Source organism: Sphaeramia orbicularis, chromosome 17, assembly GCF_902148855.1.
Source record: "Sphaeramia orbicularis chromosome 17, fSphaOr1.1, whole genome shotgun sequence".
Taxonomy (NCBI): domain Eukaryota; kingdom Metazoa; phylum Chordata; class Actinopteri; order Kurtiformes; family Apogonidae; genus Sphaeramia; species Sphaeramia orbicularis.
The window spans coordinates 22,698,836-22,711,156 of NC_043973.1; the positions used below are offsets into that span (position 1 = coordinate 22,698,836).

At 37.6% G+C, this 12,321-nt stretch overlaps 1 protein-coding gene across 2 annotated transcripts in view; it reads right to left on the minus strand.

The window, feature by feature from the left end:
• Positions 1-12,321, minus strand: part of LOC115437925 (glypican-5-like) — a 108,782-nt gene that overhangs the window by 22,586 nt on the left and 73,875 nt on the right. For both annotated transcript variants that reach the window (XM_030161330.1, XM_030161329.1), the window contains one exon: positions 1,776-1,917. In XM_030161330.1, coding sequence (XP_030017190.1) covers positions 1,776-1,917 — 142 coding nt within the window. The remainder of the gene's footprint in view (positions 1-1,775; positions 1,918-12,321) is intronic.

Here is a 12,321-nt window from a genome sequence, read left to right on the forward strand (position 1 = left end):
TATTCACTCAAAAATACCCCTAAGATATGGCCCATTTCTATTGCGATAAGGAACATGTTTTTTGGACAATTTGTACATTTTTTTTATTTTTTTATTTCAAGCTTGTTCTCATGGTCATGCTATTATTTTATTGGAAGAAGCGGACGGGAATAGGATAGGATAGGACTTACCGTACATGTACTCAGTGTCCCTAGCCTTAAAATTATGGTTATAATGAATTCCTACGCAAACAAGCCACTCCTGTTGTATTTCGCTGCATACTTGTATGGAGGCACATCTCTACGTGTCTACCTGTGTGCATTTGTGTTAACCTATATTAAAAAAAAGTTTGTGATTACATATGAAGATGTGTTAGCCTGAGAGAGTGCTGAATCAGTGTTCGGCATTTCTGCAGTCTTACCAAAATGCCAAAATAGCTCAGCTTTCCCAAGCGTGAATCTCATCACTAGGTTAATCTCAATTGTGTTTTTGCTGTACTTATTTTTATTGCGCTTGTCTGTAATTATTTCCTTCACCTGCTGCGATTTTGTGCATGGATGAGTGCATTTTCTGCTCTTTAAGATCCTCCATGCTAGTAAGACAAAGCCTCACATGAGACTCGTTTGTTATATTGTGTAGGTGGAAAAAACAACAACATGATAATTAGGTATGATTAATGCGAAGCTTCTGCAGAAGATCAAATGAATCTCATCAAAGCCCAAACAAACACAAACACCTCCTCACTGCCACTGAGTGTTGATGTACTTGTGTGTGTGTGTGTGCGTGTGTGTGTGTGCGCGCGTATGTTTGCTGAAGCAGACTGGCTTTTGTCTCAAGATGTGAAGAACCTCAAGGAGACACAGTAGGTGAAGATGGCAAAGTGTGAAAATGTGTTTTAAAGTAGATTTCCTTTGCCATGTAGGAGGTGGAAGGAAGAGCAACTGTGTGGAAAGTCTCAGAAAGCAGTTCAAGGCTGACTGTGATGGAGATTAGACCAAAAAACTGTGAGACAGATTTGTCCTATGTCATAAACCATACATAATGAGATGAATTGTTCAACACAAATAAAAATAGAACTGTGATATTATAAATGAGGACAGATTTTGTTACTGAGACAGAATTTGTTAGAGGAACAGTGGAGTGAGATAAGAAATCTGTTTGCATTTTGCTTTTGCAGACATGATTAACCGATAAAGACACAAACCTCCATTGGCAACCAAAACCATCTACTGATCTAAACTGTTCAATACCTGTGGATCCCCTAATCCTATCAATACATGTAAATAATTGGTGTAAAATACAGTTTGTCATCTTTTCATGGTCATCAGATATGACCCATTTGGACGTTCAGAGTCTCCATAGTGAACATGGAAACACTGTCATCTTCTACAACATTAATTCACCAGTGAAACCCATGGAGTTGGATCAATGACAGTGGATGGAGACACTTGTTTTTACGTTCAGCTATTCATATATTTTGCTGAGTTTTTTTTTTTTTTCAGTTTTCTCTATTTTTGATATAATAACCCTAACCTGTATTCTGAGCTTTTATGAACATCTACATGATCAGCAAGTTAAATATAGAACAATTATTGATTTCGGCTGAAAAAAACACAAAATACAGAGGATAATATGATAATGAATCATGATAAATTGCTTAAGGAAGGTTAAATAGAGAGAAAAGTTCATTTTGACCCGCCATAAAAGTGGCTCTGGGTCTTTATGGGTTATGGAAAAAACCTAATACAGAAACTTTTCTGAGTGTATATGTATGTATCTGAGCATAAAGTACTTACATGTCCTTTCTTGACCGTCTCCTGAGGCTTGACATCCATCCTCATCATCGCAGTCTGTGGTGCTGCCCTCCTCTGTTTCCCCACTGCCTAACTCCTCCCAGGCCTCCATCTGGCCCAGTTTTGGAAACCTCTCATGGGTCTCCTGTAGAAACACAGTATTTGAATGTTTATAGCACACTGTTTTATACATGATATTACCTCTTTTTTACTCTGTGGAAATCCAGTCAGGACATAATCATTAATCATTGATTTGAAAGTTGAAAATATTGCTGATATTTATATCTGCAAAGGAGGTTCCACTCCTGTTTGTCTACACAAACTACTACTCTGACTTTCTGGAAGTTTGGCAGAGTTGGTAGGGCATGACCTTTTACTTCTGAAGCAAATACGTAAAAAGCCTGAAGGAGCCTGTGATTGTTTTTCACTTTCTTTGACAGTAGAGGAAACTGTCAAAAGCATTTGTGTGCATAAGATAGAAATGTGTGCATGCTATTCTGTAGTTGTGCAAAAAAATAAATATTTGTAAACTCTTGAATGAGTTCAGTCGTACATTAAATGTATTGTGTATATTTTATCTGTCAGAATAGGAATGAAAAAGTTTTGACATCAAGAATTACAAACACAAAATGTAATTTACGATTGCGCTTTCTCCATCATGAATATGAATTCACCAATGTGACTCTACTGTCAAAAATACGTCACCACTTCACTGGTATTATTTATCAAGCAGAAGATACATAGATTCCACAGACTGCACATGAGTTGAGAGACAGAGGGCGCATATCGAGGCACTGGCATGGAATCTGCAGCAGCTGTCCTGAGTGCTGCACTATTTGCCAGCAATATTAGTAGCATATTTCAACTGACCAGGCATACTCCCATGTAGCCTATGACTGCCTTTGGCTTCTGCACCAGTAAAATACATGTAAAGTGCTTGCTGGAGCTGTGGTATATCATAGTTTCCAGTGTAACTGACTAATATACTGCTTCATAGTGTGTTTTACGTACTGTTCATGCTCCTATTTCCTATCAATTACATTGGACTGTTAGCTAAGGAAGCACCTTGTTCGGCTCTGCGCTTTAAGTGGTGACGTATTTTGACAGTAGAGTCACGCTGGTGAATTCATATTTGTGATGGAGAAAGCGCAGTTGTAAAGTTGCATTTCGTCTTTGTAATTCTTGATGCAAAAACAATAAAATACACACAATACATTTTATGTACAACTGAACTCATTGAAGAGTTTTCAAATATTTATTTTTTTGCACAACAATAAATAAGCATGCATTTCTATCTTATGCACACAAATCTTTTTGACAGTTTCCTCACCCCATAGGAAAGCCTCAGGTTAACCTCTGTAAACAACCACACTGACTGATGCATGTTCGTTGTTGGTTTGTGTAATGAGTGTGAATCTGAAATGACAACAATGGATTAATAGGATTAACAAAAGGATTAATAGTATCTTTACCCCTAGCTGTTACAAATGGATACTTTGGATTTTTTTATGTGCCTGCTGTGATCACAGTCAGCACTGTCATGTTTTAGTAAAAACATACAAAAGTAGAGGTTTATATCTTCATTTTCAAAATGTGTTTCCCATTTCTGCCTGCAGCCAAATGGCTAAGTGAACAGAACAGCAATTAGTTTGACAATTTTTAGAAAAATCTCTTTCGAAAAACGTGTGCATTAGTGAGTGGGTCAGAGTTAAAATAAAAATATCTAAATTAATAAATAAAGACACTAACCACAAACTGAAGAATTACAATGTAGTCTTTTGTTACAATATAAACAGCTGGTTGTTTTAGGTTTAGGAGAGCTGACTATTGGCCTTGGAGAAGGTCTGCACACTCTGAGTGCCCTTGTAGTTGACTGTTAAATATAAATGGCCCGTGTGTTTTTGCTTTTGTTTTGTTTTTTTACAGAATTTAAGAACATTCATGGCAAAAAGTTGAAAAAAGTTTTTATGTAGGTATATCTGTGTGCCAAATTATAGAGCTTGTAAGTGACACTAGCAAGAGGCTGTCTTGTGTTATCACCAGTAGCACAATAAATCTTGTCCCTAAATTTGACATACAGTATCAATCAATGTAAACGTCAATAGCACATCGCATTCTGGTAAAATCTAAAGGCAGTGTGGGTTTTGAACATCAGCGATGGCCTTGGGTGACGTGTTGCATTTAATTACAACTACATTGTTATAGCAGAGTTAATTATAAGGCTGAGGAAACAGCCCCAAAACAAAAAGGACCTTCATATTCATTCTCTTACAAGTATTAGCATCACAAAAACTAACCCCGAATGTTGTGTTTAAATACAAAAAACTAAAATACTGTAGGTATTGTTTACTTGCCCTAATGTCCTCTCATAAAGTATTAGTTCACTGATCAAACATTAAGCAAACCGTGACATTTCTATCCAAGTGTTAAACATCAACCACTTGTGTTTGATATTAGTTTTTCATACAATGGATCTCAGATTTCCTTTCAGTTGAATCAATAATTCAGTATGTGTCTGCATGTGTCTGCAGCCTTTCCAATCTTACTTCACCACTGCATGAAATTGTAATGTGCACCCTATAGATTAAATTCCTCAACATAATACAAGCAAAGTTCTGCAATACAACCTTGTCAATCACTGTGCTTCATAATGCTCGTTCCTCTCATTATGAGGCCAAGTAATTGGACCACCCACTGGCCTCTCCTACCGTAGACCATCATCTAGGTCTGACAAGAAGCGCTCCTGACAACAACAACTGATGCTTTTGACTATGAGGGCATGTACAAAGTATGAATATTAGATTTGTGCGAGGCAAAGAAGTGCTCTTTTCTACAACTACTGACCATCCTTACATGTAGGTTGCATGCACACAAGCATACACACACTATTAAACATGTATGAGGAGGCTGAAGGCTACATCATGCTGACCTTCATTTACAACGAACAACCACTGAAGACAGGTTGAGAGGCGGGTGGGAGGAATCGGGGAGGGGCTTGTGTTGTTGAAGGATGACTTATATCCTTGCTATTGACACCAGACTCTGTCACTCAATACGCCTGTCAGCCAAGGTGACCTTTAACTGGGTGTTTCGTACTCAGTAAAGACTCCAAAAGGAGATCAGACAGGGTTACGTACAGTATAAACACTAGATAAGGTACAAACAAGGTAGACGATTAACTGTTATTAAACGCACAGGAAGAAATTATGAGGAAAAAAATTAAAGGACTGACAAAATTTGGCTGACACAGACAGATTGATGATAAAAAAGTGATTCAGCAGCAGTTAAAATGGTGTCAAATCATCAGAACCACTATGAGTTTTATTGATATTGGTATTCTTGTAGTTTATCACCTACTGTACCTCTGCCATGTATCCCATTTATCACTAGTGTTTATGTATTCCCACTCACTCAGGTCTGAGTGAAGTTTAATGGGTTCCACAGTGGAATGAGTCATGTGCTAACCACAACACACGGCTAGGCTTCACGAAACTCAAGTGAGCTCTTCAGGGAAAGCAGGTAAAACATACCACTTACTGTATTTTCACTGCAAAAGTGAAAGCCAATAGTTGATAGCTGGAAGGCTCTGTTTTCACAGACACAGTAAGGTTCAGGTGAATTAGATACTGAGACAATCACAATACTACATGCTGGTTACAACTGCATATTGTATGGTTATGGATAGTGCTCACGTTACAACCTGTTGACAGGCTCATTGTGTGTCCTTCACTGATTCCTGCCCTTTGGTTTGAGGTGTCAGAACTTTTAAAAGACATCATTAAAGTCTTGTTCTTTCCTCAGATTTTAAATGCACACCGAACTGTTTTGCATCAGTAGCACTTATTCTGCTTTTATAAAAAATGCTGCATATCTGGGAAGCAAACAAGGAAAAATAAGACAAATATATGGAGTATTCAAAGAGCATGCAAGCTGAAACATTATAAAGGAAAAGAGAGAGAAAAGATGCAGAAAACATGGTAATTGGCTCTGGACAGCAACCATGATAAACCCATTGACCTTTTTATTATGTAAAGCAACTAAATAAATTCAACGCACATTCCATGAGCAAATGCTCTGCTGAGCCGCAGAATGTTGTGTACCAACACCATCCAGATAACCAGTTGGGTATTAAGCTAATAACCGTGGCGTTCAGGCGACGTTTAACACAATGCCGCCTGGCCCAGCTGACATAAAGCATGTTAATTAGAGAAGGAATCAATTAAGGCGCTGTCGCTGTGGAAACCACAGTTGAGCAGTTGTAATGTTCACTGGCTGCTGTCCAGAGCAGTTTGTCGGTTTGTTTTAACTATCTAAGGACTGCAAAACCGCCATAGTTTTAAGATACTTCTCTGTTTACATTTACTTTCCAAGTTACTTGCATGTGTTTTCTTGCAGATGTTTCTAAATTGTCTTCAAAGCAACAAAATGAAATATCATTAAATTATTTTGCATACTAATATGAAGTGTGTTCTTTATTTTTCTATATCTGCTCTCTTCAACACAATCAGACTCAAGACCAGCTCTGGATTTCAATGAATGTCTTCAGCATTTTCTGTTTTTCTATTACTTCATCAGAATTACTTCATCTGTGCAGTTATGTAAATTGTTTGTACATACTAGACTTGCTACTTTTTAATATATACATTTATATTTATTCTGTCTTTTTTTCTGTTTTACCATTGGCTGGAGGTACAAAAATACATTTCACTGTGCATTGTACTATGCATAACTGTAGTCGCTTTTCCTTTGGACTTATGCTCAAAACTTTACCAAAATTTACTAAATGTAAAAAAAAAAAAACAAACAGAAGTGCATAATGTCAGTTTTTCCATTAAATCACAAATGCGATGATTTGTTTATTTATTATCATGAGATGACCCAAGAAGTCATGCCATAAACATGGCAACAAATGTAAATATCATGTTGATTTGCAGATATATTCATTATTATTATATATTACCATTCTATCTCAGACTAAAACCTCAGATCAGCTGAAACACTCAGTTTATTTAAATCCAGGTTAAAGACCCACCAGTTCTCAGCTGCATTTGAATAGAGTTTTTATTCATCAGTTCAGATCTGCACTATTCCTTTTAAGCTAAAAGTTTTTATCTGTTTTATCTGCTTGTCTGTTTTATCTGTTTATCTGTTTTATCTATTTATCTGATTTTTGTTTGTTTGTTTTTCTCATGCCTTCTGCTGTAATGCTTTTAATGTTTTATGTAAAGCACTTTGAATTGTCTTGTACATGAAATGTGCTATAGAAATAAACCTGCCTTGCCTTGCCTTAATTTAAAAAAATGATCTGGTTTCCTGGTGTGTCCACACATACCGCGTCAAGTTTCTTTTAAAATTCTTCCTTTTCTTTTTCTTTGAATGAATGAATGAATGACACTAGCTGCGGAAAAAGGTCTTTCTATTGTGGTTTTGCATGATATACCATTTGCATTATGCCCGAAAAACCACCTTTTGCCAGTGCAAAAGTTTTTAATCAAAAAACAAGAGTTTTGGTGAAATTGTCATTTTTCCATTATTCACAATTTTTATGCGCGAGTTATATTTGCGCAATTTGATGGTCAGTGGAAAAGCAAATTGTGATAAATAGTCTTATCTTATCTTACAATTGGAGAGTCACATACTATATGCTGTTAGTTAATTTTATAACAAATATGAAACAGTATCAGGCATCCAGTATCATCTGCTGATGTATAATGGACTAAAATAAATACAATGAAAGGTTTATTCATGTCACAAAAAGCAACATTTAAAACACCCGTCCTCCTGATTTGTCACAATGTAACATATGATAAATATGAGCGGTGTGCTGCATTTTTCAGCAGCAAAGCAGATATCCACAGTCATTTTTAATTCTTCAGGGACAGATGTCTTTGTTCTAACATATCTCAGCTGTCTCTTTTGGATGTAAAACCATGCTGAATATCATTATCTGCAGCACAATTTTTATTTATATTTCATGAATACTATAAATGTAAAAAAAAAAAAAAAAAAAAAGCTCTTTTTCCTACTTGGGGAACTGCGACTTGATTTTTAGTAGACTTTCAAATCTTGTTTCGATCTTACTCCGCGGTTTTATTCAGATAGAAGAAGTTGTTTATAACTAATAATTGACAGAGCGACATTGTTGAGGTAACAAAAAATGTTTTCTAGATGGAAAAGGTGTGGCTCTTACAAAAAAAGAAACAAAAGCCCTGGTACTGTGACTTAAAGGGTTAAGACTCTGAAGTTCAGCCGAATTGTCAGAATTTCAGAACGAGCACCGACCCAGAATTTGCTGCATGTCTTTCACTGTCTCTCCTTGGTCTCCTGTCATCTGTCTACTGTCCGTATCAAAACAAAGGCATAAAATATACATGAAAAAAAAAAAAAACAACCCCAAAAAGTTGGAATGACAGAGTGACAGGTTAAAAGGAAAAAAAAATAACTGTACTGTGAAATAAAAGTACTGTGTAGAAAAGTAAACAAGGAGCTTGATAATACAGGCAGGTGAAAGAGCTGAAGGTGCGGAGGTTGAAAAAACTAGATGCCACCCTTCTTACTTTAGACTTGCCTTGAAATTACACTGGCATCCAAAGACAAATCAGGCATTCCCAAAAGGCTTTGAATAAAATCCCAAATCATGAAATATTTTCTAGGTCTGCTCTCAGCCTGCCAACTCATTCCCCTCTCTCTTTCTTCTCAAAAACATTCTTTAGTGAGAGGATGGTGGGGCAGGTTTGAGAGCATCAAGGGCCTGAATTCCTGCTTCTATTTGACCACTCACAATAAAATCTGTTCTGCCAGGAGTAACAAATCATGTGTGCGTTTCCATTTTCCTTTTCTTAAATTTAAAAAGAGTGTCTTGTTTTTTTTTTTTTTGTTTGTTTTTTTTATATATATTCAGGACACTTATGCTAGGACTGCATATGTGGACAGAGAAAAGGAGAAAGGAAAGAAAATCTGGAAGAGAGTGAAGGAAAAAGTGACAATCTCTGAAAGTCTGCAGAAATGTTTTAAATTGAAAAATAAATAACAGAGCGACCAAAAAAAAAAAAAGTATGTATGTAGCTATGGGTGTCTGTGTGACTTTATATGTCCCTGGCTTCAGAGGAAGTGGCTCCAGCTTTTTCTACATCACTCTTCACTCAAGAAGCAGCCAAAAACTCCAAAGTCTGGGTGTGACGGGTAGAGAAAGGATAAGAAACTGTAAGTGAAAGCATAGAAAAAGACTGATGTGCTGCAACGGTACACTGCCCTGCTGAGCCATCATGAGCTGCTGATTCAGAAAAAGATACAATATATTATGACAGTGGATTAAATGTGCTTTTTTATGCCAACCAGTCTCAGGATAGTTCATAATTAACAGAAAACTTTGACTGGCAAATTAAGCAAGTTGTGCACAGCCAGAGAAACTGACAGTCTGAACTAAAGCAAAAGTCTGTGCTGCCTTCCACTACATAGAAAATGACACTATTTCATGTGTGAATCTGAAATCAAAGGCATAACAACACAGAGAGCCAAGTACTTTTGTGCTGCTGTCCTTTCCCATTGTTAAAGTTGAAGCCAATAAAAAAGCCTTCATCCAGATTTGACAGCCAGATCTTTTGCCTTGATCCTCTCTGGAAGTGAAGTTTATATTTCACAAAGGACAATGAAAAAATGAAGTGCACTCTAAGATCACTAACTACCACCTCACATAAACATACAGACTTCGGAGCTGTTAAATGTCCCACACGTTGTGCTAGTCCAAAACAATGTGTTAACACATAAAGACTGAACTTGTGCCAAACAGACATACACTAAGAGTATGTTGCTTGTCTAACAGTTTTGAAGTGATGATTTTGAAGAATATGTCTGTATTCTTCAAGATGTGAAAAGAACCATTAATTTTGGAGTTATGGACAGGTGAATCATGTTTCTACAGCATCAAATATAACCCTCACATCGAGTTGCAGGAGTCAAAATCAGGGAAAAAAAATACCAGTTTGAAAAAATACACATCACATCACAAAATACCTGTTGAAAAATTCCTCCTGCCACTCTCTAAAAATACTATCACTGCCTAGCCAGAAAAATAGTCCCTTCGATTTAACTAAGCATATGAGAGGAGAGGCAGATGAAGTGATTACCCATCATGCCTAGTGCCTACAGTACAAGCATGTGGGGGCTGTTCTGTGATCTTGGGTTGCTTCACTTGGTTAGGTCTAGGATCAGTAACATTATGGGCCTGATTTACTAAAGGTTTACGTGTGTAAACGCATGCACAAACTTGACTGTGCACACAAAAAGCTTCACACAAAACTGGCTGCAGTTGTGGCGAGGAGGCGGCATAGGCAATGCAGAGAACCAATCTTTTCTGCTCGCGTCAACATTTTTGGAATGAAAATAATTGAGACGTATCACCTGCCCAGCAATGCCATTTTAGAACTTCTAGATGAACTAGGGGATGATTTGGGGCTAGTCACAAGGAGGAGTCATGCAGCACCTTCTATGACAAAACTCCTCCAATGTTACATTTCCTTGCGTCTGGATCATTCCAGCATACTGCGGCCATTAGTGTTGGCGTATCTCAGGGTAGTTTTTCCAGCATACTGTCTCCATGACAAAAACCAGTAGTGCATGCAAAATCCTCATTTAAATAGGGCGGTCTCCAAGACTTTACACCTGTTGTCATTTGCGCAGGCAATCTTAGTAGATCATTTGTGACACACAAATCAATAGCACACATACTTTTGGTGCGAGCAAGCAAATTTGCACCCGTTTTTTGCAAACTTAGTAAATCAGGCCCTATGTGTCCAAAAATGAGGTCAGTTGAACCTGAATATACTGAATGACCAGGTCTGAACATCAGTGGATTTACTCTGCTGATGACACAGACACATACCAAGATGACAATGCCAGGATTCATCTAGTACAATTTGGAAAGAGTGGTTCAGAGAGCATGAGACATTTTCACACATGGCTTGGCCACCACAGAGGCCAAACCCCATGGAGTATCTCTGAGATGTGATGGAGAAGACTTTACAAAGTAGTCCAACTCTCCCATCACCAATACAAGATCCTTGAGAAAAATGGAAGAATGAACTCTTCATGGAAATAAATCTACCATTTACTGTGGTAACCTTTGCTTAAAGACTGCAACGGCAAATGTGTCCTGTAATCAAAGCTTAAGGGAGTCCAATGAAATATCTGTGACAATTTTTGTTTCTCTCTGCTGAGCCTTAGAATAGAGCAGTAGAATTGTATATGACAGAATCTATGCAGCTGATGTATTTAAGCCCCATACCTGTCTGAAAACACCTGTGAGTAGCCAAAACCTCCCATTACAGGGTAGATTTTCTACAGCCTAAAAATACAGCACCCAGTAGGTGCAGACGTCTTGAATCCTCTTAGAGCACTAGAATTATAATATGCAGAAAAAGGGATTCTTGCCCCAAGACACCAAAAAAAACTATCAAGCACTGAAGCTTTAAGGTTTAAATTGCATTTGGAGGTATAGCAGCTTACTCACTGACTATTTGCCACATTACATCTAAATTTACATTTGATAAATGTGTAGCGAAAAAGTCTTTGAAAATAGTAACCAAAATCAAATCAGCAAAGAAAATTTGTTTAGGCCTTGGAAAACACGCCCAATTCCCATGAGGTGTGAGTAATGCTTTAGACACGTGTTGAACAATAGCAGAGTCATACACTCTGCACTGCAAGCTAGCACAGGCCACTTTCTTTACTAACTGCTGGTGACACTTTCTATTGGCCGTGACCCACGTAATCCTCATGAGTCAATCACTGCAGCCAACTGTAGCATCAGGCTGTCACACCCCGGTCCTGTCAGGAACTGTGTGTTTTGTATGTACGTGTGAATAAACTCTGGCTTCGATCAACCGAATCATGAGGATGCCGTTAAAAATCTATGACAGTTTGAGTGACATCAGTAGTTTTCTGAGAGCATGTTGGAACAGCTACCTACTTGATGAAAACTGGTGTGAGATATGAGGGGCAACAGACCGTGAGCGCTGCTGCTGTTTGGCTGGGTAACAGCAGCCTGTCAGGCTTCAGACTGGGCCACAGAGGCCTTGTATGGCACCGACACAAAGGCTGTGAAGAGAACTGTCTGAATTACTGAAGCATTATGGTCATCATCAGTAGTTGATCAAAATTAAAATGCAGGTTCCACAGTACACAGTCTTATTTTTAGTAAGACTGTCCTACTTTTCTGTGACTACGTATACATTCACAAATAGCATTTAAAATGGTTATACAATTCATCAGGGTTTTGGGTAGATTCTAAGAATTAATTCTGAGAATCACATCAAATTGGATCAAACAAAAAGGAAGTGAATAGGTTCAAATTTAATCTAACTGGGAGATCAGTGCCAACATTCAGCTTTAATCCAAAATGATGTTTGGAATAATTTTACTTAGAAAACCTAACAGCCCCTCCTTCCTATAATGCTGCACTATTTAGTAAATATGAGTCCACACGCAGCTTGTAATCCCTGTCACAGATAACCTTTGGAACATAGTGTTTTGATTTGGTTTTAAAAATGCA